Source organism: Nomascus leucogenys, chromosome 8 (genome assembly GCF_006542625.1).
Source record: "Nomascus leucogenys isolate Asia chromosome 8, Asia_NLE_v1, whole genome shotgun sequence".
NCBI classification, from domain to species: Eukaryota; Metazoa; Chordata; class Mammalia; order Primates; family Hylobatidae; genus Nomascus; species Nomascus leucogenys.
Genome location: NC_044388.1, coordinates 61,406 through 87,765, shown reverse-complemented (window position 1 = coordinate 87,765; position 26,360 = coordinate 61,406). Strand labels below are relative to the sequence as shown.

At 56.7% G+C, this 26,360-nt stretch overlaps 1 protein-coding gene across 3 annotated transcripts; it reads left to right on the top strand.

Moving 5' to 3' along the window:
* Positions 1-3,127: 3,127 nt before the first annotated feature.
* NR4A1 (nuclear receptor subfamily 4 group A member 1) lies at positions 3,128-25,647 on the top strand. Of its 3 annotated transcripts, XM_030816512.1 has the most exons (9): positions 3,147-3,379; positions 8,011-8,130; positions 10,000-10,109; positions 20,477-21,354; positions 22,173-22,302; positions 22,635-22,786; positions 23,198-23,400; positions 23,493-23,671; positions 24,828-25,644. In XM_030816512.1, the coding sequence occupies exons 4-9, from the start codon at positions 20,479-20,481 to the stop codon at positions 25,082-25,084; spliced, it is 1,797 nt and encodes a 598-aa protein (XP_030672372.1). In that variant the 5' UTR covers positions 3,147-3,379; positions 8,011-8,130; positions 10,000-10,109; positions 20,477-20,478; the 3' UTR covers positions 25,085-25,644. The 3 variants fall into 3 exon arrangements, with proteins under 3 accessions (XP_030672371.1, XP_030672372.1, XP_003252164.4); XM_030816511.1 differs by lacking the exon at positions 10,000-10,109 and having other exon boundaries at positions 3,128-3,379; positions 24,828-25,647; XM_003252116.4 differs by lacking the exons at positions 3,147-3,379; positions 8,011-8,130; positions 10,000-10,109 and adding an exon at positions 17,565-17,731.
* The last annotated feature ends 713 nt before the right edge of the window (positions 25,648-26,360 follow it).

Sequence of the window (26,360 nt, the reverse complement as noted above, 5' to 3'; positions counted from 1 at the left end):
GGGCCACTGAGAGTCTGGCTGATGGTCCCGGGTCCCGCGGCTTACCTTGGCCCACTGCTTCCCACCCTCAGGATCTCAGCCCTGCCCTGCCGCATACCTAAGCTTTGGGGGCAGCCTCTCTCCTCCGTGGAGTGTCTTTTCTCTATACACTGCCTGGTCCTGTCTCTTCTTTCACACTGGGCCCTACATTCTCTTCCTCCAGGGAGACCTCTGAGACTAGTCCTCTAGATTCTACCCCAATGCCAGCTCAAGGCTTCTTGGAGGCCACTTCTTGGATGTCCTGGCAATGTTTCCATACCTATTCTTGTGTCCTGCCACCCCATCAGACTAGGAGCCAGCTTTCTGTGTAGGAGCTTGTCTTCTAGGAACCTCCCACAATGTGGGGCATCACTGGCTGAGGGGCCTGTCTCCCCTCTGCTTCGACTCCCTGGGCCATGCACGTTGTTCACCTTTTCTCTCCTCACCTTTCCTATCTGCAATAGGGACTGTGAAGCAGTGCCTGTGGAAAGGAGAGGAATTAGATATGAAGGAACAAGAGGCTGGGTAGAAAGAGCACTGGCCTGGGAGTCAGAAGACCAGGGCTATGGTTCTGGCTGGGCCACTCACTAGCTGAGTGACCTGAATCAGGGAGACAACAATGGGGCAGACGTTTACTGGACATTTGTAATGACTAAGAGGCGACATTGCTCCTATCTGTGCAGCCCCCAAGGCCCCCAGTATTCCCAATAAACATACTGGCTGGGCAAAGTTAGGGTAAGCACCTTGGATGTACAGCTTTAAGACAAGGTCCCAAGTCCTCCAAGTCCTCCTGTATGGAAATGGCAGATCTGCCACGATGTGCCAGACTCCGCTTCATGCTTTATGTCTGCTATCAAAGAGGCACTCTCATGGCAACCCTGTGAGATAGGTTTCTTATCATCTTTGTGTTTGAGATGAGGAAACTGAAGCCCAGAGAGGGCAAGTAACTTCCCTGGAGTCACGCAGCTGGTAAGAGGTAGAGCCTCTTGTGCGTTAGGGAAATCAGACTCCTAGGGCAGAGCAGGGAGGAGAACTAACTCTGAGTGCCTGCTGTGTACAAGGCACCTCCGCAGCTGTTCAGTCCTCCAACAACCAGTGTCCATCCCAGACTTCTAGAGGCTGCTTCTTCCACCATCTCACGCCGCCTCCACATGCCACCCAAAGCGTGCGTGTTCTGGCATTCCACATTTTAGAATATGTTTTATTTGACTATAAATAGGAGAATATATAATAAAGACAAGTTATGCTAAAAGTATTTATGGAAAGGAGAGACCTCTGTGGGCTGGAAGGCTTCATGGAAAAACTGGTAACTGAGCCCTTTTTTTCCCTTCCTGTCTAAATAAATGTATTTCTCCCACACAGGCAAATATTTTAAAATGTATTTCAAAAGTTAGACTTCTGGAAAAAGAAAGGAAAAGAGGGGGTGGGGTAGCTGCTCCTCTAAGAAGCCCATGTGAAAGAAGCTGCTGGGGTAGGAAACAGGAGGGCACAGGGTGAGTGAGGAAGAGCCAGTCCCTTTCCCCCATCCTGACACCTTGTCATTTTTGAAGCCTCAGTTTCTTTATCTGTAAATTGACCTAATACTTGAACCTGGGAGAGAGATGTACAGGTTCTTGGGAGGTGATTTTGAGACAAACTCTACAGAGGTACTTGGAATCATTATGAAGATTGAGAGAAAGGGAATTCTGAGTTGAGCCAAGAGTTTAGGATTTGTCCAGCAAAGGATTTCTGGGGGTGGGCAGGGGGGTGGAGAGAGGAATGCAGCCCCTGGAATGAGGGCTGAGTGGAGGTGTGGGGCCTCTTTTGGAGAATTTTGAGCACAGAAGAGATTCTTTGCTGCGTGGGGCCTGGCCTGGGTGCTGGAGATTGTATAGCATGCTCATAATTTAAGGTGGCTCCAAAAAGGATCACGGGCTACTGGCTGGCACAGCAGAGCACATGACTGGATCCTCCCTAATGGGTGTTCCCCAATGACCTTGCCTGTATGGGGGTATAGGAGCAGAGATGGTAACCCCCAACCCCACCCAGCCAGCCCCAACCCCATTGCTCCAACTTTGGCCGGGCCTTCCTGACCAGCCTCTCCTGAGTGGGCAGCTGCTGGGGGAGAAGGCTTTGCTCAGGACAGGATGGTTCTCCCATTTCCAAAGAGGGCTCCAGTCACCTGGGAGAGAGAAACCTTCCAAGTGCCTGCACCCCCAGGAAGATTCTTACCATGGAAGCCTGGGCCTGGAGACTCTGGTCAGAGGAGGGTGGGCTTCCCAGGGCTTCCTGGCCACCGTGGTGGGCCTCTGAGTGCATTAAGCACTCCTTTGGATTGGGGAGAGCAGGGAGAACTAACTCAGTATCTACTGTATACAAGGCACCTCCACAGCTGTTATCATCCTGACAGCCAGACAGGGTGGATCATCTGATCATATCTTTGTTTTAGAGATGAGGAAGCTGAGGCTCAGGAGGTCAAGTGACTGCCCTAGGTCACACAGTGGTATGAGAGCAGCCAGATCAGTGAATCCATCACTTGGGCTTTGCCAGGGCCTGTACCCCCGCCTCGGGAAGTGCCCTCTTCCGGAGGAAGTCCTATTTCTCTGTAAGCTGCCTTCTCGTGTGGAAGCTGGGTGCCCTGCTACCTGGGTTCCTTGCCCTTGGGGTGGCATGAATGCCAAGCGATGCAGGCAGGCGCCCGCAGACTCAAAGGCCAGGCCCTCTCCTCGCCAGCAGCCGAATCGCTGTGTGACTTTGGGCCGCCACCGAGTCTCTCTGGGCCTCGCTCTTTCCACCTCTTCCTGGGGAAGCCCCGGATAAGTTTATTTATAACCTAGCCCCAGGTGCTCAGCCTCGGGAGGTGTGAGCGAGGCCTCGGCACCCTCACCTGAGAACCAGCTCCCCGGCTCTGGCCGCGGGTTATGTAACCGGGTGTGCGGCGTGGGGGGAGCCGCGGGGCGGGGCGCTCGCGGCTATTCCGGGCGCCGCTATTTTTAGCCCCATTGATGAGGCTGCGTCGGCCGCCGCCGCCGGGATTCCGGAGACGTCAATGGGCGCGCGTCACGGTCCCCGCCCCGCCCGCCGGGGGAGGCGCGCCGGGGCTGGGACAGCGCGCGGGCGGCCGCGGGCGCGGGGGCGGGGGGCGCCGTGCGGCCGGAACTGCGGGCGGGGGGCTTCCCGGGGGCGGGGGGCGCCGAGTGGCTGCGGCGCGGCTGCAGGAGCGCGAGGCGGCGGCGGCGGAACTCGCGGGGGTCCCCTCGCGGCGCCCGCGACCCCCGGCCTCCAGGCATGGGCGCCTCTGCGGCGCAGAGCAGCTCAGGGCCGGCTGGTGCGCGACCCCGGAAAGCGGGGGTGGAGACGCGAGCGGAGCCCGCGGGGCCAGGTGAGGGGCCGCCGGCGTCGCGGGAGGTGGGCCCCGAGAGGCTGGGCAATCTGGGGTCTTCGGTGGATGCCTTGGGGCGGGCTCGGGGCCACGCCGGAGTCCCGCTTGGAAACTGGGGAGTCGGGGGGAGGGACTGGATTCCCAGCGGAACCGCTGGCTCCGAGTCAGCCCCCAAGGGCGACGGCCAAGGCTTTCTCTTCCCAGCCCGCCAAGGGTGGGGTTTGGCCCACGAGGGGCGCTGGAGGTGGCCAGGCCAGAGAAATTCCTTCCATTTCTCCGCCGGCTGCGGGAACCGGTTCCAGGAGCGCGGGAGCTCGTCTGCCAGGAGACCCAGCCGGGAGGGACCGATGCTGCGTGATGCAACCCCTTCGCGGGACCGAGTCAAGAAAGCAAGGCTGGGGGTCTCTTGGAGTCGGGCGGAGCTGCGGATTAGGACTCGGGGCTTGTGTCTACCAGGCGTGTTTTTTTTTGTTTTGTTTTTTTGCCGCAGCATCTTCCCTCCTTATATTGGTTGGGGTAGGGGCGGGGGGAGGGTCTGTATTTCCAGACCTCCTTACCATGGTGGGCTGTGTGGAGGGCAGGGCGCAGTTCCTTGACTTGGCAACCCCCCACCCCCCACCCTTTTTTTTTTTTGAGATGGAGTCTCGCTCTGTTGCCCAGGCTGGAGTGCAGTGGCGTGATCTCGGCTCACTGCAACCTCCGTCTCCCGGGTTCAAGCGAATCTACTGCCTCAGCCTCCAGAGTAGCTGGGACTACAGGCGCCCACCACCACGCCCGGCTAATTTTTGTATTTTTAGTGGAGACAGGGTTTCACCATATTGGCCAGGCTGGTCTCGAACTCCTGACCTTGTGATCCGCCCGCCTCGGCCTCCTAAAGCGCTGGGATTACAGGGCGTGAGCCACCGCGCCTGGCAGGCTCCTTCCCTTTTTATGGCTTCGTTTTTGATAGATGACGTGGTGGATGGGAGAAAGGCTGCAGAGGTGGTTTATTTACAGTGAATTGTTAATTTGGGTGTGGGGCTAGTATTAGGGGCACATTGGGAAAACGCAGGCTGGGCAGAGGTCGGTAGGTTCACAACAGTTATGCCCACTGGGTGCTGATGGATTTGGGGGCTGTCGTCGGCCTGGCTTGGGGCCCTAGTGGTGGGGCTACAAGGCTTGCTCCTAGACCTACTGCAAGTGAACGTTTAAGATCAGTGACTTGAATGGAGACTTAAAAAGGAAGTCAGCCGACTCCTTGTAGTCATCCAGAGCTGTGAGGAATGACAAGTGCACAGTATAAAATCAAGATTCTAATTGAAGGTAACTGGGCAGAAGGATGGGCCGAGATTAACGATGTGAATGTGACTGACGAGGCCTGTGCTGAGGCCTGTGCTGGACTTCAGAAAGTCAGCTGAGGAGTTCAGGCCCTGTGCCTGGCTCAAAGGCCCAGGGACCCAGGCCCTTAGCTTCTGCCCTGCTCTCTGGACGGAGGCTGTGGGACTGCTCTGTGCAGTGTGAAGCCTCCATCCACTACACAGGTCCAAGTGGGTGGCAGGGGGAGCAAGAATGCCTGATTCTGGACTCCTTGGTTAGGCTCCCTGGGTTCTAATCCCAGTTTTGCCAATTCCTAGCTGTGTGACCTTGGGCAAGTTGCTTAACATTTCTTTCTGGGCCTTAGTTTCCTCATTGGTAAAATGTGCATAATAATAATCCCTTCCTGATAGTATTGTGAGGCTGAAATGAGAAAATGCATGTAAAGTGCTTAATGTATTTGGCACATGTTGTTTAACAAATATTAGCTGCTGTTGTTATTGCTAATAATAGTAATATGCCCACTTCTGGGTAGGGATATTGGCCAATGCAGAGCTTGTACTCAGGAGGCCACCAGGACCTGTCAGGCAGAGGGCCTGTCAGTGGTGTCCTGTTGCAAGGGGCAGTTTAGTTAAGAAAAGACTAAAATACTTGCTAGGAAGGACTAGAATGAGGCCTCCTGTAGACCAGTGCAGGGGACAGAGCTGGGATCCAGGGCTGGGGACTTTTAGAGTCAGGGATGTGATTCAACATAAAGAAGAACTTCTGCTCTGGCTCTTGGATCTGCCCCCAAATGGAAGGGACAGCTCCTGAGCTGGAATGCTCTCCCCACCTAGCTGACCTTCCTCCCAGCACAGCTCCAATTCAGGCATGTGCATCCCCCACCCCTCCACAGACACTTACTGAGCACCTGCCAGTGCTGAGCAGGGTTTAGAGACTGCAGACTGCAGTGATTGAGATGGACAGCGTCCTGAGATTCTGGTTTGGTAGACAGGTGATAAACCAGTGAACAGATGTGAACATTAGACCTATGATGAATAAAATCAGGCTAGTGTGGTGGGGTGGGGGTGCAAGCTGTTCAGGGAAGTGACATGGGAATGGAAACCTGGTTGATGAGGAAGAGCCAGTTTTGGGCAGAGGGAATGGCAGATGCAGAGGCCCTGAGTGGGGAGAGAAGGCCCACATGACGGGACCACAAGTGAGTGGCTGGGAAATGAGGTTGGTGGGGAGCAGGAGCTGGGGACTGAAGTCTGGCCTGATGGTCCCCCCATTTTGGGGGTCACTTTCTCCTCCTCCAAGCCCACTCAGCCTTTGGTTTGCTCTCTGCACAGTGCAGACTGTACTTGACCTTGGTTCATCCCTTATCAGCTCCTGGGGCTCTTGGGATCTTGGTGTGCTCATTCTTGGCTCTCCTGTTCGAGGCACACTGCCTGGCTCCCAGGGGGTCCTCAGTGAATGTTTGTGGTGTGACTATTGAGGGGGGCATTTTGATGTGGAACAGGCGGGGAAACAGATACCTGTTTGAAGATGCTATGAATCATTTGTGGGCACCACCTGGTGCCGGACTCTGGCCCCCATTCTGAGAACCAGATGGGGAAGACCTGGGCACTCAGGTTGGGCCTAACTATGGTAGGTGGTATTTGGCCCTCCGTACCCTTCCTCCTCAGCAGTGGGGTGGTAGGGAGAAAAGACAAGGCTGGGGAAACTACAGACCAGTTTCCGGGGGATGGGAGGATGACACTAGTCCATGGGCCAGGGCAGGTTGGAAGCCTTGTCTTGCTTTCTGTTTGGGGTTAAAGGTGCTCCAGACGTTCCAGTCTGCCCTCCTTTCCGTCGTCTCCTGTGGCCTTTTCCTGCTTCCCATCATACCCACAGGATCGGGAGGGAGGGGTGCTGGCAATGTCGTGAGGGGAGAGCCTGGGTACTGTGGGCCTGAGGATCTCCCCTTGGCCTTAGACCTTGGGCAGAGGTCAGGAGGGTGAGGAAGCCCATTGCCCACCCTCTGGGGTCCTCCTCCTCTTTGCCCCTCCTAGCTCCCGTCATCTCCTTCTCTTTTCCCAGACCTCATCTCAGTCTGAAGGGCAGTCCAATAGCCAGTGAAGGCCTGGTCCTGGCCTCACTCTGGCACGTAGTCGAGAGGAGAGAGCACTGGAGGGGATGGAAGAAGAGAAGGGGAGATGTGGGTCAAGGTACCCTGGCTGAATGGGGTTGGGGGAGAGCTGAAGAGGCTGGGGTGTGGGGTGAGGCACACAGTTGGCTTCCACCCTGGAAGGAGAGGCCAGGTACCCAGGGCTCCTTGGACTAGGAACCAGGGTCTGGGGCTAGCTTTTATGTGTGTGTCCTCATTGAACTTCTCCTAATAATGATATGTAGTAGATATGTGTATCTAGCACTGTCCTAAGTCTTTTGTTTTGTTTTGTTTTAAGAGACGGAGTCTCGCTGTGTCGCCCAGGCTGGAGTGCAGTGGCGCAATCTCGGCTCACTGCAAGCTCCGCCTCCCGGGTTCACGCCATTCTCTTGCCTCAGCCTCTCCGAGTAGCTGGGACTACAGGCGCCCACCACCACGCCCGGCTAATTTTTTTGTATTTTTAGTAGAGACGGGGTTTCACCGTGGTCTTGATCTCCTGACCTCGTGATCCGCCCGCCTCGGCCTCCCAAAGTGCTGGGATTACAAGCGTGAGCCACCGCGCCCGGCTGTCCTAAGTCTTTTACACATTAGCTTTTTTTTAAAGCCTGCTGATAACCCTGTGATTGTTAATTTTACAGATGTCATCATTTTTACAGATGAGGAGCGTGAGGTACAAAGAGATTACGTAATTTGCCCGAGGTGATAAGCAGTGGAGCTAGGATTCGAACCCAGACAGTCTGGGATCCCACATCCACTCTGCTCTGAGTGGAGCCCCTGCCTTTTGGGGGCCTCCGAGGCTTTAGGGGCCAAACTGGAGCTCCTTAAGGAGAGAGGGGTATTCCGCTCTGTCCTCACAGTAGCTCCCTTCCTGTGCCTGCAACATGCCCTTTTGTGCAGGTCAAAGGCCGAGAGCTGGGAAGGGTATGAGGTGGAGGGGCTAGATGCTGATGTGTCTATATGGCTCTGAAATTCCCCAGATGCTGTCAGCAGCTCCTGGCCACACCCTGCACCCCTGGAAGCAGATTGCCTGGGGCCTTGGCCCCCAGGCTCCGATGCCTCACCCAGGGAGGTCCTTGGGTGCTGGCTTGTCCCCCTCTTGTGGCCTAGGTCCTGCCACTGCTCCCATTCCTGCATGTCCTGGTCATGCTGTCTCCAGGGAATGTGCTTGCTGGCTGGTTTCTCTTCACTCACATCCACTCTCCCTCTGTAGGCCTCCACCATGGACAGAGGCCAGGCCCTGCCCCTCCAAGGCAGCCTGGCTCCTTCTGCTGGGCCCTGAAGGCGGACCGGATAATGTGGTTGGCCAAGGCCTGTTGGTCCATCCAGAGTGGTAAGCGCTCTGCTATTGTCCTTTGTACACCCCTCCAGCAGGTGGGGTTGGGGGGCAGAGGTGGGGGTGGAGCTGCCCAAAGTGGATGTGGTTAGGGGGATGGAGGGGAAGCCCTGGGGAGGTGGCAGCTGAGGTGCTGTTCAGTGTGCGGGATCTGATTTCTTCAGAGGTGGGGGTAATGTGAGTGTGGGGACTGGGGAAGCCTTATTTTCTTGGCAGGATAGGCTGGAGGGCTCTGGGCCCAGGTGACATGGGCTGGTGGGAGTAGGAGATGACAGCTGCTCCCAAGGCAGCATGTGCCTGATTCCAGGAAGCAGATAGGGTAGAATAGGGTATCTGGGGGCTGGGCTGGGAGCATCATGGGGCAGACGTGGCAGCGGGGAGCTGGCCTGTCTCCCGGGTGTAGACACTTCTTCAGGTGAGTGCATGAAGGGAAGGCCGGGACCTCCCTTCCCCTTGGAAAGCATGGTGCCTGCCCCTCCTCACTGCGGCAGGCCTGAGGGCCTATGGAGTCTGTGGTGTGGGGGGTGGCCTCTGTGAATGGGAAGGCAGGGACAGCCCTTCCACTACTGGTGATCTAGCACATCTCCTTCACTTACAGAAGAGGAGACTTAGGTACAGAGGGGAGAAATGACTTTTCCAGGGGTCCTGCAGTGAGGATGTGTAGAGCCAAGCCCAGAACCGTGCCTCCTGGGTGGCTGGCAAGCACAGGCACCTGGTCTGACTGTGGAAGACATACCTTCCTTGACTGAGGGTGCTTCCAGAGAAGGCCCACACTGATCTGGGGCTGAGAGGTGGAGGACGGGAATGGGATTTCCAGCAGGCCTTTCCTGGGGACATGAGATGGAGCCAAGGGCACTGTAGTCCTGGTTCTGTGCCTAAAGGAGCTGGTGCTCCGCCTTACACCCCAGACAGGGGTCATGAGATTCCCTTCCTCTTTCCCTGGAAGAGGGCCATCTCTAAGCAGCAGCCCTCCCAGGCCTTGAGAAATCCTGGATGAAGCACGCACTGGCTCAGTATCTCCCTCAGCTTCCCAAACACTGTTGCCTTCTGGGGGGTCAGCGTTCAGGGTGCAGAGAGCCCCAGAGAGGTGGCTGGGGTGGGGAGGATGGGGTGTCTGGTCCCAGGCTGGAGGGAAGGGGGAAGCCCTGGAAAGCAGGGCCTCCTGTTCTGGGGGCGGGGCTGGGTGTGCACCTGGCCTCCCGATGGCAGCAGGTGCTGTACCACCAACCTCGGGCTGAAGGCAGGGAGAGGAATTACTGTAAGGGGGAGAGGCAGGTGTTCTCTGGTCAGCTGGAGATCTGGACTTGGGAAGCACGTGAGTGAAGACGACAGCGGTGGCCAGGTGTCCCTCCCTCAACTTGGCCCCTACATCCGCCCCCAGTCCAGACCCAGCTTCCTGAGCACCCAGCCCTCCCTCTGGGTACACAGCAGTCCTGGTGGGCAGAATTCCTTGTGTTTCCCTCGTTGTCTGGGTGATGGTGGTGATTGGGTGGAACTCCCATGCCAGATATACTGCCAAGGCCACCCTGAGGGGCTGCCAACCGGGGCCCCATGAGTGCTAGAGCTGCTGGTCTTGTGACGTGGGCACCTGTCTGCCAGGCCTGGGCACGGGCCCAGGGTCACGCTCATGCTGGGGCTCCCGTCAGCTGACTATTTTGGGCTCTTGCTGACCTGGGCCAAAGTCAGGTCCAGCCAAGAGGGCCCAAAGTGGCTCCCCCCATCCCCAGAGGCCGGCTCTGGTTTCTGCTATATAAACAGAGGAGGACACGCCGGCTTGGAGGCAGCACCACATCCAGAGCTCGCTCAGCTGCTGCCCAGCCTCGGCTGTGAGGATAGGCTGGCTGGGCAGCACGTCTCTCCCCACAGGGCTCCCTGAGGCTGCCAGGAAGAGCCCCCAACCAATCTTGGGATTCTCCCTTCGTGCGGTTGTCTGGGACCTTTTTCCAGGGTCAAAGCAGATCGTGAGGAGGAAGCTGGTGAGTGTTGGGACAGGGACATTGAGGAATGGGAGCTGGGCTGTTTGGATTTTTTCCCATTGTGACTGTCATGCCAAACCCTTTGGCCTTGGGCTGCTGGGAGGAAGCAAGGGTGGCCGACAACTGGAGGCATGAGTGTGCAGCTTGACCACAGCTGGATGACGGTAGTTGGACTTCTGAACGCTGTGACTGAGAACTGGGAGAGGTGGACAGAGACAGGTAATGCGGTCTAGCTCCTTCCTCAGAGCTTCCCCACAGGGTCTCCGTCCTCCTCTCCTCTCCACCCCGCCTGGATGAGGCACTGGTCACTGCGGCGAGTTTGGTGTCCATTGGGGTATCTCAGGATTGGCTTCTGAGTGGGGCCCCTGAGCCCCCAGTAGTTGGGACTGAGTGGCTGGGCCAGGGGCTTGGCGTCCTGCTGAGCCCTCAGCCCCTGGCCTGCCCCGCTTGCCGGGCCCTTGCTGGGCCTCCCAGCTGCTTTGGGTGCCTGAGAAGCAGAGCTGGAGAGAGGTCTGGCAAGTCTGCCAACCAGCCTGCCACAAACATGCTCCGGGACCTGGGCCAGGGACTCTGGCCCGGCATGGAACAGGCAGCAGCTCCTTACGTGGGAGGCTCCTGTGCTCTCCTTCCCAGTTCTCAAAAAAAATTTTCCCCTTTCTGAACGTGAGTCTCTAAACGAATCCAGAGCCTGTGACTAAAAATACTTTAACAATAGGAAAGTGCATCAGTCTTTCCTGCTGGGACTCGTTATCAGAGAGTTTTTATTTTGGAATTTGAAATTTTGCCCACTTAGGCTGGGTGGAGACCTTGGGCAGAGGCAAGGGAATTTGGTGGGTGTTGATGTTCTGCAAGGTGGTGGGAGACCCTCCAAGGCGAGAGAAGAGAGCCGGCCAGGAGCTGAAGAGACTGAGAGGGAAACCGAGGGAACTTCAAGGCATGGGGCAGCCTTTCCCAAAGGAACTCCGTGATCTTGTCTGTGTTTTCCAGCCCCGTCTGGCTGTTCTTCCTGAAGTCTGATCTTATTCTTTTGTGCTGTATGTTACTTTCTTCTGGCCTGAGAGGGAGGGGTAGAGAAATCACTGGACTGAAGGTAGCCTCTGTGGCCATAGCCTGACCTCCTTAATTAACTAGCTCTCTCCAGAGTATTAATTGACCACTTGCTGCATACAGAGTCTGGAATTCTCCCAGTGCTGGGTAGAGCCACATCTCTGGGCACACACTCTTTTCCTCTCACTCAGCCCAGGAGTGGGAGAAGTAGAGATGGGGTTACTGTTTGTCTGTAGTTCCTGGAGCAGGAGGGCTGCTGGCTCCCCCATCCAGCTGAGGACCCTGCTATCTCCTGCCCCTGCCGCCCTCCCTGCCAGCCCCAGGATTCTGCTGCAGGCCGCTGTGGTTGTCCCATTGCAGACATAAGTTCCGCAGGGCCGAGGGCAGGACTTGAGTATGCATGGATTTTGATATATGTCGGGGTCCTGGAACCCATCCCCCTGTAGCACTTCCCTGTGCCCTGGAGGTACTGCTGCCTCCCCACTTCCACCCTCACTTGCCATTACAGGTTTCCCACGACAGCGGGGGAGCCCAGGCCCCAGGCAGTGCTACATTTGGATGTTGAACCTCTCCTTTCCATTGTGAACTGAATTCTACCAGCACTGGGACTGGTGATGTCTGCATTAGGCAGATGAGGAGGCAGTCTTGGAGAGGACAAGAGACTAGCCTTAGGTCACACATCAGGCTTGCTAGCTCCTGGACAAAGATGCCTCTGATAGCTCTTCCATCTTTCGCCCCTGCCGAGAGCTGAGGGGAGGAGTGCGGCCACTGGCTGACCTGCCTGCGTCCCTGGGAGGCTGGTTTTGGGGAGTTAGTGATACATGTGCTCATGGTAGGGCTTGGGCAAGGGCCAGGAGAGCAGAGCCAGGGGCCTGGGCCTGACCTTTCACCCCTGGTTCCCAGAGCTGCCCATGGGAAGCCCCCAGGGCAGTAGGCAGTGCTTCCCTGCCCACAGTACAAATCCCCCTGCCCACTGCCAGAGCAGGAAGAGGAAGTGGCCAGGTCAGGGCTGGCAATAGGCCCTGGGGCCAAGGAGGGGAAGCTCCCAGGGCCACTTCTGAGCGGGAGAAGGCGAAGCTCACTCCTTCTGCCCACCCCAGGGGAAGGGTGTGGAGGCCCATGGGTGGGGACGGTCTCAGTGAAAGTAGGGCAAGTTCCTGACCTCTACTCAGTAGGGGTGGGGCCCAGCCCAAGGTGGAGGGGCAGCGTGGGAAAAGGGCTGTGTAATTCCACTTCCTTCGTCCCGTTTACCCATCTCCACCCCTACCCTCTGGGCTGGGAAATGGCGGTGGACGTTGGCTGCTCATCTGGGGCCTGCCCTGGGCTACTTACTACTGAGTATGTACAAAGGATCTTCCCACCATGGACTAGGAGACAGTGCCCTTGTCCTCATGGTGTTCACATACTGGTGGGTGAGGGATGGGTCTGAGTACATGATAAATCCCTGGGCCCCATAAGATTTGACTAGGAGGGGTAAGGGCCTGGTGAACTGCTCAGAAAATAAACTGTATTGTCAGCAGGAGGACCCCTTTCTACTATGAGATATTGCATTCCCTGCTAACCGTACTTGTGCTCTATCTGTTGATAGAACAAATATATAATGAGAAACAGCCACTGTACTTTCAGAAGAACACACTTGAAAGAATTTGTTCTCAGTAAGTTCCATCTGCATTTGGATCCATAGGAAGAAATATGTTTCTCTCATTCAGGCGTGGCTATTTTAAAATAAAATTTGGGCCGGGTGCGATGGCTCACACCTGTAATCCCAGCACTTTGGGAGTCCGAGGCAGGCGGATCACGAGGTCAGGAGGTCGAGACCATCCTGGCTAACACAGTGAAACCCCGTCTCTACTAAAAATACAAAAAAATTAGCCGGGCGTGGTGGCGGGCGCTTGTAGTCCCAGCTACTCAGGAGGCTACTAGGAGGAAGGGAAACAGTATGCATAGTGGGTGAAACAGTATGTGCAAGGTGGGTGGTGGGAAGGTTTAGCTCAAGGTCCTTATATGGGGTTGGTGGGGAACTGGGGTGATGAGGGCAGATGGATAGGCTGGGCCGTGGTGTGGGGGCCTGACTGGGTGAGGCTGTCTCTTGTCTCCAGCGTGACATCTCTCCCCGCCCTTCCGTGTTGTCATGGCCTTGCCTTACCTCCAGGTCCCTGTCTCTAGTTTTGGATACCTCTCTCATTATTACCTGTTCCCTCCTACCCCATCTCCCTGACAATTAGCTGTTCACTCTGACCTTGTTCTTGAAGGTTAGACTTGGAGGGGTGTCTGCTGGGAGTCTCTGGCCAGTCTGGGACCAGCATTTGTTTTAGGCCTCCCAAAATCCATGTCAATTGTGCCTTTCTCCAAAGTTCCACTAGCTGGACCCCACTCTCTCAGAGGCCCAGGCCATCCTCCCTGGAGGGCCCACAAGGCCTGGGATCCCCAAGCCCCTTTCACCTCTCTCACCTCTATCTTAGGCTAGGTACTCCATACGGGAACCTGCATTGGTGGCCCCACCTGTGTTTCCACAGAGGGACTTTGCCTTTTTCTCCTTATTTACTTATTTTCAGAATGTGGTGTGTTGAGCACCCCCACCATCTCCCACCCCTGCAAGCATGACCAGGTGGCAGCTGTAGTTCCTTATCCTCCTCCAGGCTTTGGGGCAGCAGGACTGCAGCCTCCATAACCTGCAGCAGCTTGGGGAGGTGGGGCTTGGGCTGCAGGCCCAGATCTGGAGGCTAGATGCTGAGATTCAGACCAGGGACCTGGACAGCTCCTCACCACACTCAGTTTTCCTTGGGCTTATGGGTAGGCCTGCCCCACAGGATGGTCTGTGCCACTTTTTACAAATGCCAAGTTGTGAGGAGGAGAGGAGGGTGCCTGAGCTTGAGGCTGGTTCAACTCTCAAAGAGCTAGCAAGGCTGGGCCAGGGGCAGTGGCTCATGCCTGTAATCCCAGCACTTTGGGAGGCCGAGGTGGGCGGATCACGAGGTCAGGAGATTGAGACTATCCTGGTTAACATGGTGAAACCCTGTCTCTATTAAAAATACAAAAAATTAGCTGGGCGTGGTGGCAGGCACCTGTTGTCCCAGCTACTCGGGAGGCTGAGGCAGGAGAATGGCATGAACCTGGGAAGCAGAGCTTGCAGTGAGCTGAGATCGCGCCACTTCACTCTAGCCTGGGCAACAACAACAACAAAAAAAGAGCTAGCAAGGCTGAGATAGAGCACAGACTGGTCAAGCCACAGATAACGCACTTGTTCTTGCTGGTTGGCAGGAAGAACACTGGCTTGGCTGATCATCTTTTGCTACCTATTAAAATTGGTTTTATTTTGGCCGGGTACGGTGGCTCATGCCTGTAATCCCAGCACTTTGGGAGGCCAAGGCGGGTGGATCACAAGGTCAGGCGATCAAGACCATCCTGGCTAACACAGTGAAACACCATCTCTACTAAAAATACAAAAACATTAGCTGGCGTGGTGGCAGGCACCTGTAGTCCCTGCGACTCGGGAGGCTGAGGAAGGAGAATGGTGTGAACCCGGCAGGCAGAGCTTGCAGTGAGCCGAGATTCTGCCACTGCACTCCAGCCTGGGCGATAGAGCGAGACTCCATCTCAAAAAAAAAAGTTAGTTTTCTTTTCTAGGGAAGGCCCTGCTGGGGTGGAGGGAGACATCCTGGGGCAAAGTGGGTGCTAGGTGAGGAAGCCAGCCTGTGACACAGCTGGGATCAGTTCCAACAAGCAAGACTTGCTGTGTGCTCCTGAGCAAGGTGCAGCTCCTCTTGGAACCCTTGACTCCTAATCTGCAAAATGGGAGGACTTGAATTCTATACGTGGTTTTAAACCTTTTTTTTTTTTTTTTTTTTTTAAGCTGTGGGGTCATTTTCCACAAAAGGATTCCACAAAATCTAAGCAAAATCTTACGGAAAAGCCTAACAGAAAGAAAAGCAAAACTTTGGCTGAAATGAGGCAGGGATCCTGGATGGGTCCAATTGGCATCATCCTGCTCACACTTCACGTTCAACCAGTGGCCTTGAAGGAAGATGGTTTGGAGCAACCCAGAGCTCTCTGCAGACGCATTCACGTTGAGACTGTATGCTGGCATGGAGGGTTCTGGCAGGTTCTGACCAGATGACTGAATGCCATCAGCATTACAGTCACCCCTTGGTATATGAAGGGGGTTGGCTCCAGGACCCCAGCTTGTACTGTGAATACTCAAGTCTCACTGTTGGCCCTGTGGAACCTGTAGATACTAAAAGTTGGCCCTCTGTATATGTGGGTTTTTGGATCCATGTTGGATTGAAAAAATCCCCAAATCCCCATATAAATGGACCTACACAGTTCAAACGTGTTGTTCAAGGGTCAACTGTGTATGAAGACTGCTCCATCCGTGGTGGACAGTGAGGCTTTAGAAAGAGGAGACAGGCAGGGTAATGGATGGTCTTCATGGGTGTGGGCAAGGAGGAGTGGTCACTGGGAGCAGGCAGTTGGTCTGTGGGACCACTGAGGCATGGGCTGTGGCTGGCAGTAGGAAAGCGGGAGAGGCTGAGTGCAGTGGCTCATGCCTATAATCCCAGCACTTTGGGAAGCCAAGGCAAGAGGCTTGAGCCTGGGAGGTTGAGGCTGTGGTAAGCCGTAATGGTGCCACTGCATTCCAGGCTGGGCAACAGAATAAGACGTTGTCTCAAAAACAACAAAACAAAACAAAAACGGGGAGAGGAAAGGACCCAAGAGATGTTCCAAAACAGAATTTCAGGAAACAATGAAAAGTTGCAAATGGGGCATCAGGAGCAGAGATTAGGTGGCAGACAGAGGGTGCAGAAATGACAAGTTCTGTCTGGAACAGATGAAATTTGAGGTGCTTGTGGGACCTTTGAGTGGGCAGAAGCGGGGGCTGGAGACAAGGGTGTGGGAAACCTGTGATGGGGGTTGAGGGCAGAAATCAGGAGCAGGCAGAGCCTCCGGGGCAGAGGAAGTCCTATGGGGTGACCAGATGAGTTGAGAACTGAGTGGGTGGGTGCAGGCTCAATGGAAGCAGAAACTCATGGATATTGACTTACATGGGAGAAGGAGAATGGATGGGGGTTGCAGTGGGGTGGCAGGGCTCTCCTTTCCTTGTTTTTGTTTTTTTGCCCTTCCCTCTGCTCTTACCTTTCCGTGAGGGCTCACCAGGCTCAGGAGAGATCAGGGTGGAGGGGTGACGGCCAAACCAGGGAAGACTCCAGATGGCTGAAGCCTGGTCTGTGCCCAGCAGGGCCCTGGCGGGCTGTTCCACACTCCACCGGGCAGGTGATAACTGGTCAGAGCTGCCTCCCCACGGGTGCGGGAGGTGGGGTGGGAGGGCCGGTGCTCCCTGATGTGGACGGGGGAGGGGGATTGATGAGAGGCGTGGAGAGATCCCTAGAGAAGCAGTCTGTGGCCCTGGGTTCCAACCCAGTGTGCCACCACCTGGCTGTGTGACCTTCAGCCAAGTGCCATTATTTCTCTGAGCCTGTTTATTTATAAAATGGGGAAGAGTTGGCACAAGTTTGAAAAGATTTCTCAGGCTCCACCCGGTTCTGAAATTCGGTAATTTCCCAACTAGGGTGCACTCCCCCTGTAAGGGGCTGGGGAGGGGACGGTGCGAAACCAAGTTCAGCCTGTGGAGCGGAGCCAGAGCTGTTGGCCGAGCTTGGGCTTGGCCAACGCCTGCCCTCGGGAAGGTGCTGTGTAGGGAGACTGCCTGGAGGGACTAAGCGAGGGCTCTAACTGACGTCTCGGGCAGCTTCTCAGCCTGAGACCCTGCTGGGGAAGCCGCGTCCTGTGCACTAGTTGCGCCTAGGGCTGAGGTGAGGGCGCAGGCTCCCCAGGGTGTGTCCGAGTTGCCCGCCCCAGCCCGCGGCCTGTCCTGACCGCCCAGCAGCGGTAGCAGCGACACCCTAGGGCTCCAGGAAGGGCTTGGGAAGGTGCAAAGGCGGGGCTGGGCTCCGAGGGAGCCGGAGGGACCGGGCGCGGTTGACTCCCGGGAGCAACTGGAGGGTGAGGAGATCCTCATTCGGGGAAGCCCCGCGGCCGCGTCTCCACAGCGCCCCTTCTTGGGCTCTGGCCCTCCCGCTGGTTATTTTGGACCTGGGGGCCCCCAGCTGGGACCCGGGTCCGGTGCGGGGAGCCTAGTGGGCCTGGGAGCTGCTATTTTTAGCGGGCGCGGCGGGCGCGAGGAGCCTATTTATAGATCAAACAATCCGCGCTCCCTGCGTCAATGGAACCCCGCGTGCGTCACGCGCGCAGACATTCCAGGCCCCCCCTCCTCGCCCCGCCCCCTCGGGCTCCCCGGGCCGCGCCTCCCCCTGGCCGCCTCCCGCCGGAACCGCACCGCCCCCCGCGCCCTTGTATGGCCAAAGCTCGACGGGCGGCCTGCGTCAGTGGCGCCCCCGCCCCTCCCCGTGCGTCACGGAGCGCTTAAGAGGAGGGTCGAGCTCGCCCGGGGAGTCCCAGTGGCTGAGGCTGCGAAACTTAGGGGAGTGCACAGAAGAACTTCGGGAGCGCAGGCGGGACCAGGGACCAGGCTGAGACTCGGGGCGCCGGTCCGGGCAGGGGCAGCGGGAGCCGGCCGGGTAGGTTCCCTTCGGGGAACGTGCATCTGTTTTTAGGGGCGGTGCATGAAGGAGATGGGTGTACGCGCGGGCAGAGAGGATGTTGTAGGGCCAGCATGCAAGAGGGCGGGTGTATGGTGCAGCTGTAGCGCAACGGGATGAGAACCCAAGTCAGACTGGAAACTACTGGGTGCGGGGTAGGAGGTAGGGGAGGTTGACTACCTGCAAGGTGGAAGCTATAGGGGGTTGGGGTTGGCGCCGGGAGTAGGGACTTGTCCAGCAGGCAGCTGGCCTTAGTTCAGTCTCCTAGGGTGCCCAGCTGGGCGCACGGTGCTCTGAACTTGGGTGGGTGGGGATGGGGGTCACAGCACCGTGGGGGAACAGGTACACAGAGCTTTGGCGCTGCTGGGATCCATACGACTCCAACTGGGATTGGATTTCCAAAAGACCCTCCTTCCTCCCAGCCTGTCAGCCCCCTCCCAGTGCCCGGGTTGTTTTCTTAACACTTTAGAGGCTGCGGCTGAGTTGGCAGGGGTTCCCCACCCTGAACTTTCTGTCTGAGGTGCGTTAGGAAGCCTCCGGATCACTGAAGGAAGTGACTGGCTTGGTGGCTGAGCTGTGGAGGGCTGCTTGCTGTGTACTGAATAAAGGAGGCTTCTTGGATTCGGGGCAGGGTCTCTGTAAGCACAGGGAGAATTGATTTCGCTGGGGCTTGGATCACGTGTGTGTGTGTGGGGGGGGTGTGAGTGAGAGAGAGAGAGAGAGACAGACAGACAGAGGTGGAAACCCTTGTCCTTGGGGATCCTGGATAGAAGTTGCCAGTGTTGGAGTCTTGGGGCGGTGCTGCCTAGAGGATACCTCCCAACCATTCCAGCTCCAGATGCTGATCATCCCTATGCCCCCTCCCCTAGTCTCTGTTGGATCTTACAGGTAGGGTGCAGCCTGAGGCTTGTTCAGCAGAACAGGTGCAAGCCACATTGTTGCCAAGACGTGCCTGAAGCCGGATTCTCCCCACTCCCTCCTTCAACCCCGCCTCTTCCTCCTACTGTGGGACTGCTCCCCCCTCCCGTGAGGCTAGATGTAGGTCCATATCTTGTGTTGTTAAGAACCTGCATGAAGGGGGAGGGATTGATGGGGGTTGATCCGGATGTGGGACGTCCAGGTGGAGAAACAGGATTTGAATAAGGCAGGAACGAACGCCCAGTTCTGCCCAACTGCTGTCTTTCCTCCCCTGGCCAGGCTGTCCTAGTGCAGGCAGATGTGGCCACCCTCACCTCTCCCAGGGTGCTGCAATGCCTGTGGGCTGGTGCCACGGGGTGTGTGGGGCCCAAGCTACGAGGGTCTCTGTTGTCTTGGTTGGTTTTGTGAATGTCAGGCTAGGGGTGGAGGTCCCCTGTTCAGGGCCCGTGGAGTTAGAAGGAAGGCTAGGATCAGAGAGGACTTCCTGGGCTCTTGGCCAGGAGGTGGTGACAGCCTTTGCCCCCATCACTGCACCCCTTGATTATGGTACTCTGTTCCTGCTTGATTTCTTCTCCAGCTTCTCTCATTGACTGGTGAGGCCAGACTTATGCAGACCCCAGGCGTGTAGGTTGGGAGGGAGACTGTCCTGGAGCCTCCTCTGCATTATTTTTTGACCATTCTGTGAACGTAAGGATCTGCCTGAATGATGCTATCTCTGTTCAGGCTCTCTTCAGGCTCCTCAGGACTGGGGCTGTGTAACCTCCTTTGCCTGAGCCCCTGGATTCTTCAGGGCACAGACCCCGCTTTAGTGAAGGGACCCAGGCAGGGGCAGAATGTCTTCCACCCACCCACCAGCAGGCTTCTCCTTAAGTCTTCTGCTGGACTCTCAGAGTTCTCTTATTAAAATAACTGGGGGCAGCAGAACATTCTTTTTAGGTACTGTTGTCCATTCTCCTGGGAGTCCAGGGGGCTGTGGTCTCCTTCCTCCCGCTTCCTCTGTCCCCAGCAAATGGCCTTTAAAGGTCTGGAGCCAGGTTACCGATGAGGAGGCCTAGGTTCCCTTCCTCTTTGCTTCTGGGAGCATCTTGAGCAGTGCAGAGTGGCTTCCCAGCCCCAGATGGCAGGATTGGGGTGGGTTTGGGATCTGCTGCCTTTGCTCAGTGTGCAGGGTTGGGGTGGAAACTGGGGACAGGCTAGGGCCTCCGCATTAGGCTGCCTTCTTAGGCAGCTGGGCTTTCACTCCCAGCTCCTCTTCCATTTCCACGATGTCCTTCTTCCTAGGTACTGCGAAGGGAGGAGAAAAGGGGCTTTGCAGAGGCTGGGGTGTGCCTGGGAGTATTCCCAGGAAGTGCCTGGTTGGCGAAACAACCGGGGAGCTGCTCCTGGGAGCTGGGCTGAGGCTTTGCTGGGCTGCCTCTCCCACTCACCCTTTTCCCAGCCCCCACCACGCCTTCCCCAGGGGGGAGGGGCAGGGGGCTGGAGGAACACAGCTTCCCCCTGTTCCAGTAGAGAAATGCTGGCTGGATGCCTCCCCTAGGGTTCCCAGGCTGACTAGGGTGTGGCTGGCCTTCTGATGGAGCCCACTCACGCTGGGCCGCTGCCCAGGGGCTTTGCGGCACCTAGGTCGAGATGGTACTCAGGCCAGGGGTCAGGATTCCTGGGTGCTCTGGTCCCGGTGCCTCTGTCCCATCTTTAGGCTGGGATTCCTGCCACCTTGCTGCTCTGGGGCCCAAATACTTTGAGACCAGGCTATAGGCTTCTCCCACTGACTCTCCTTTCCCTCCCTGGGGTCTCCTCTCTCTCCAGAGATGCCCTGTATCCAAGCCCAATATGGGACACCAGCACCGAATCCAGGACCCCATGACCACCTGGCAAGCGACCCCCTGACCCCGGAGTTCATCAAGCCCACCATGGACCTGGCCAGCCCCGAGGCGGCCCCCGCTGCCCCCACTGCCCTACCCAGCTTCAGCACCTTCATGGACGGCTACACAGGAGAGTTTGACACCTTCCTCTACCAGCTGCCGGGAACAGTCCAGCCATGCTCCTCAGCCTCCTCCTCGGCCTCCTCCACATCCTCATCCTCAGCCACCTCCCCCGCCTCTGCCTCCTTCAAGTTCGAGGACTTCCAGGTGTACGGCTGCTACCCCGGCCCCCTGAGCGGTCCAGTGGATGAGGCCCTGTCCTCCAGTGGCTCTGACTACTATGGCAGCCCCTGCTCAGTCCCGTCGCCCTCCACGCCCAGCTTCCAGCCGCCCCAGCTCTCTCCCTGGGATGGCTCATTTGGCCACTTCTCGCCCAGCCAGACTTACGAAGGCCTGCGGGCATGGACAGAGCAGCTGCCCAAAGCCTCTGGGCCCCCACAGCCTCCAGCCTTCTTTTCCTTCAGTCCTCCCACCGGTCCCAGCCCCAGCCTGGCCCAGAGCCCCCTGAAGTTGTTCCCCTCACAGGCCACCCACCAGCTGGGGGAGGGAGAGAGCTATTCCATGCCTACGGCCTTCCCAGGTTTGGCACCCACTTCTCCACACCTTGAGGGCTCGGGGATACTGGATGCACCCGTGACCTCAACCAAGGCCCGGAGCGGGGCCCCAGGTGGAAGTGAAGGCCGCTGTGCTGTGTGTGGGGACAACGCGTCGTGCCAGCATTATGGCGTCCGCACCTGCGAGGGCTGCAAGGGCTTCTTCAAGGTACCGCGCGGCCCCAGGTGGGGCTTTTCGTTGGAAATGGAGAGAGTCTGGCCTCATCCCATTGGGACCTGTGGTCTCCCCCTGGGTTCTCCTCCTAGCTAAGTCCTGTCCTGCAGGGTGGGATCAGCCCTGCCAGGTGGGCCGCCTTCCTGGAGACCCGTAGATGCCAGGGCTGGAAGCTTTCATTCGCCAGGACACTCAGGGGCCTGTGGGATTGCACAGAACTGGAGGGAGGGGTGAGATAGGGGCAGATAGGGGCTGCAGGGGTGCCTGGCGAGCCTCTGGTTTTCCTCTGCCTGTCCTCCCCCAACGCAACGTTCTAGTGGGAAGGGGTGCCCCCAGGCTCTCATGTTCCTGGCCTGAGATGAAAGGATCCCTGCGGAGGGTTTGGTTCCTGAGGGCTGGGGGTGGACTTGGGAACAGGCTGTGTGTTTGTCCCAGCAATGGTGCCTGCTTAGCTTCCCGTCCCCACCCCCAAGCCCCTTGGCCCTCTCCTGTCTGCCCTAGGGAGAGGGCAGGCGGACAAGGGCCCATGAAAAAATACAGGTGTCTGGACTGCCAGGGAGACCCTGGCCCCCAATATTGTGTCCTGGGGTCTTCCTCAGAGTGGGAAACCTCCCCCAATGTCTTCAAGACTTTTCTCTCCCCCCACAACCCCCTATCTCTCCCTCCCTTGCCACCCAAATGTTAGAAAAATAGCTGTGAACAGAGAGCGCTTTTGTCTGCAATGGCAGCAGGATCTGGACGGTCCCCTCCCCTAGGTCCCCCCTCCCCACCCCACACTCTGACAGCCTGTTCCGTGTTGCCCCCCCACCCAGCGCACAGTGCAGAAAAACGCCAAGTACATCTGCCTGGCTAACAAGGACTGCCCTGTGGACAAGAGGCGGCGAAACCGCTGCCAGTTCTGCCGCTTCCAGAAGTGCCTGGCGGTGGGCATGGTGAAGGAAGGTGTGTGGCTAGGGTGCGGCCCAGCGGGGCAAGGGTAGGCTTGAGTGGAGTGGGACCAGCAGGGCCCCCAGGCTTCTGCCCTAGAGGACCCAGAGGAGGGCATGTCTTATTTCCACCCCACTGAACCCCAGGCCTTGGAGGGAGGCAGCCTACACCTGCCTGGATTGTGAGGGTGGTGGCAGGGGGAGGTTCCTGTAGGGTACCTTGGATCTGAGGGACTCTGGGTCCTAGGGACTCGGTGGGGTGCGTCTCAGCAGTGGTGTGCACGGCTTGGGCTGAGAGGCCCTTCCTCAGATCCCTTCCTTCCTCAACCCTAACCCATTCCTTTGCAGTTGTCCGAACAGACAGCCTGAAGGGGCGGCGGGGCCGGCTACCTTCAAAACCCAAGCAGCCCCCAGATGCCTCCCCTGCCAATCTCCTCACTTCCCTGGTCCGTGCACACCTGGACTCAGGGCCCAGCACTGCCAAGCTGGACTACTCCAAGGTGAGGTTCCACCCCGCGTCTGCCTTGGGGAGGCCTATGAGCACATGCAATGCCTTTGTGCGTGTTAGGAGAGCTACCCCCTCTGGAAGGACTGAATGAGAAAGGAAGTTTAAAAAAGAAAGAAAGAAAAGCTACTCCCTCCAGTTTGACAGATCAAAGAGAGGACCCCCCTCTCGGCTAACCAGATGGGAAAATGCACCCCCTCAGGCAGGTGGCCCATTAGAAAAATGTGTCCTTCTGGCAGCTGCAGCCCCGGGTTAATATGTGAGACTTGGCAAGCGAGAGCTTGGGCAGGATCTCAGATCCACTCCCACTCCCGGGATCTGGCATCCAAGTGTCTGACACAGCCGTACGTGGTGGTGGGTGCAGGACCCTGCCTAGGGTGCTGACCCCACTGGACCGTCTTCCTAGTTCCAGGAGCTAGTGCTGCCCCACTTTGGGAAGGAAGATGCTGGGGATGTACAGCAGTTCTACGACCTACTCTCCGGTTCTCTGGAGGTCATCCGCAAGTGGGCGGAGAAGATCCCTGGCTTTGCTGAGCTGTCACCAGCTGACCAGGACCTGTTGCTGGAGTCGGCCTTCCTGGAGCTCTTCATCCTCCGCCTGGCGTACAGGTGAGAGCAACTGACTGTCTGCCCAGCCCCTTTCCCTGATACACCTGCCTGTGAACCACCCTGATCGCTCTTCGTGCCCATCTGCCTGCCAGGTCTAAGCCAGGCGAGGGCAAGCTCATCTTCTGCTCAGGCCTGGTGCTACACCGGCTGCAGTGTGCCCGTGGCTTCGGCGACTGGATTGACAGCATCCTGGCCTTCTCAAGGTCCCTGCACAGCTTGGTTGTCGATGTCCCTGCCTTCGCCTGCCTCTCTGCCCTTGTCCTCATCACCGGTGAGTGACCAGCACCACACCAGGTCCAAGGGAATGGGTGTCAGGGGGTTGACTGGTTCTCAGGAGGGCACTGTCCCAGGGAGTTTGGTGGGCCGGGATCTAGCACTTTCTGGGCCCCTGCACTGCCCCAGGCTCATACCAACAGTAAGGTAGGGACCACAGGAATTGTAGATGGGCTTAGCTGCATCCAGCTCTAAAGCCCAAGAGAGCCTTCGGTCCCAGACTGTCAGGATCCAGACTGCAGGTGTCATGTATGTGGCCTAGGGTGTTGGCTTGTTTTTAAAACCTTCCTGTCAATTATGCTGCATATAGAAAAGTATACAAATGGTCAATTTTCATAAACCATACTTACCCAACCAGCACCTTGGTCAAGAAAGAGCACGTAACTGCCCCCCAGAACCCATTATTGTGCCCCCTTCCAGTCATTTGCCCTCCCCAAGGGTAACCACTACTTTTTATTTAAATATTTAAAAAACATAAGATGGGATCTCACTGTGTTGCCCAGGCTGGTCTCGAATTCCTGGGCTCAAGTGATCTTCCTGCCTCAGCCTCCTAAAGTGCTGGGATTACAGGCGTGAGCCACCATGCCCGGCCCTTCACTGTGACTTCTGACAGTGCAGATCAGATTAGTTGTGCCTGTTTTGGACTTTATGTAAATGTAGTTCTGCAGGACGGAATCTGGTGTTGAATGCAGAGGTTTTCAGATTTCTCTGTTTTTCAAAGGAAAGAATCCACCCTCGTTCCTTTTTTCACTTAAATTGCACAGGGGACCCAACTATATAGAACACAATCAGAGGTACTCTGGGCTGAGGGAGTGCTGAGTTCTGAGGCTGGGTTTCTCAGAACAGTCTAGATTTTAAAAACCCAATGATCTAGCCAGAAAACCTAGGTTAGGATTTCATTTCCTGTTTGTGACCCTGGGCAAGTCATTAGCCTCCTGGGCCTCGGGTTCTCACTTGGAGTATGAGATAATGAGGGTTACTGCTTCTCAGACTTGTGACGATGCTTACTAATGGCCAACATGTGAATGCGCTTTTGTGAAGTGCCAGCAGAGCATGAGGGATGGTCAGGGGCAGCAGTTTTAGGGGCCTGGGGAGACTGGGGCTTTGGGGGCCTGGTTCTCAGATGTTTGGCTAATCCTGTACCCTTCCCGCAGACCGGCATGGGCTGCAGGAGCCGCGGCGGGTGGAGGAGCTGCAGAACCGCATCGCCAGCTGCCTGAAAGAGCACGTGGCAGCTGTGGCGGGCGAGCCCCAGCCGGCCAGCTGCCTGTCACGTCTGCTGGGCAAACTGCCCGAGCTGCGGACCCTGTGCACCCAGGGCCTGCAGCGCATCTTCTACCTCAAGCTGGAGGACTTGGTGCCCCCTCCACCCATCATTGACAAGATCTTCATGGACACGCTGCCCTTCTGACCCCCGCCTGGGAACACGTGTGCACATGTGCACTCTCATATGCCACCCCACGTGCCTTTAGTCCACGGACCCCCAGAGCACCCCCAAGCCTGGGCTTGAGCTGCAGAATGACTCCACCTTCTCACCTGCTCCAGGAGGTTGGCAGGGAGCTCAAGCCCTTGGGGAGGGGGATGCCTTCATGGGGGTGACCCCACGATTTGTCTTATCCCCCCCAGCCTGGCCCCGGCCTTTATGTTTTTTTGTAAGATAAACCGTTTTTAACACATAGCGCCGTGCTGTAAATAAGCCCAGTGCTGCTGTAAATACAGGAAGAAAGAGCTTGAGGTGGGAGCAGGGTTGGGAGGAAGGGATGGGCCCCACCTGCCTGGGCAGCCTTTCCAGCCTCCTGCTGGCTCTCTCTTCCTACCCTCCTTCCACATGTACATAAACTGTCACTCTAGGAAGAAGACAAATGACAGATTCTGACATTTATATTTGTGTATTCTCCTGGATTTATAGTTTGTGACTTTTCTGATTAATATATTTAATATATTGAATAAAAAATAGACATGTAGCTGGAACTGGGATTCAGTCTGTCTCTGATGCCCCCTCCCCACTCCCCCACCAGACACACCCCATCATTACGTAAGAGATGGGCCGCTCAAGATGAAACTTGGATGTTACCAGCCTGAGCTGTCAGGCCTCAGTGTACTCATTTGTAAAAAGCGGATAATAATGACACCTGCTCAATGAGGTTGTTATGCAAAGCACTTGGACTAATTTCTAACATGTGGGAAGCCTCCACTAGATGTGCCTGGCTCATTGCTGGGGTCTGCAGTGGCCGACTAGCCCAGGGGTTACTGCAGGGCCCTAGCAATAGACTTAGCTGCAGATCTCAGGGTTGTCATGGTTCCTAATCTGGACATATTATTCTTTGATTCTTGATTTCCACACCCATAAAACAGGAATAGACCCAGCCTCACAGAGCTTTTAGGATCAGAGGAGTGTGTGTGTAATGCTTAGCATGGGCTGGGTTTAAGTAAGCCCAAATTGGTAGTAGCTGTTATATTCAGTGTTTTAACATCCCCATTCTCAACATTTCCTCCCCACTCTCCTGCCACCCCAGCAAGAAGATCCAGGGATCTGGCGGCCCTCACCTTCTCGGCAAGAAGATTGTGCTGAAGTCCCTACTTGTGCCTATGTCCCCACGTAGGCCGTCCAACCCCCCAGGCTCATCAGTTGTTTCGTCAGCTGGCTTAAAATGCAGATTCCTGGGATCTACCCCCAGAGACTCAGA

Bases quoted from the DNA above. Each gene is read 5' to 3' on its own strand.
- NR4A1 (XM_030816511.1), top strand. From the start codon at position 3,286: ATGGGCGCCTCTGCGGCGCAGAGCAGCTCAGGGCCGGCTGGTGCGCGA. The intron at 3,380-8,010 runs GTGAGGGGCCGC...CTCCCTCTGTAG, and splicing joins AGCGGAGCCCGCGGGGCCAG to GCCTCCACCATGGACAGAGG. The intron at 21,355-22,172 runs GTACCGCGCGGC...CCCCCCACCCAG, and splicing joins GCTGCAAGGGCTTCTTCAAG to CGCACAGTGCAGAAAAACGC.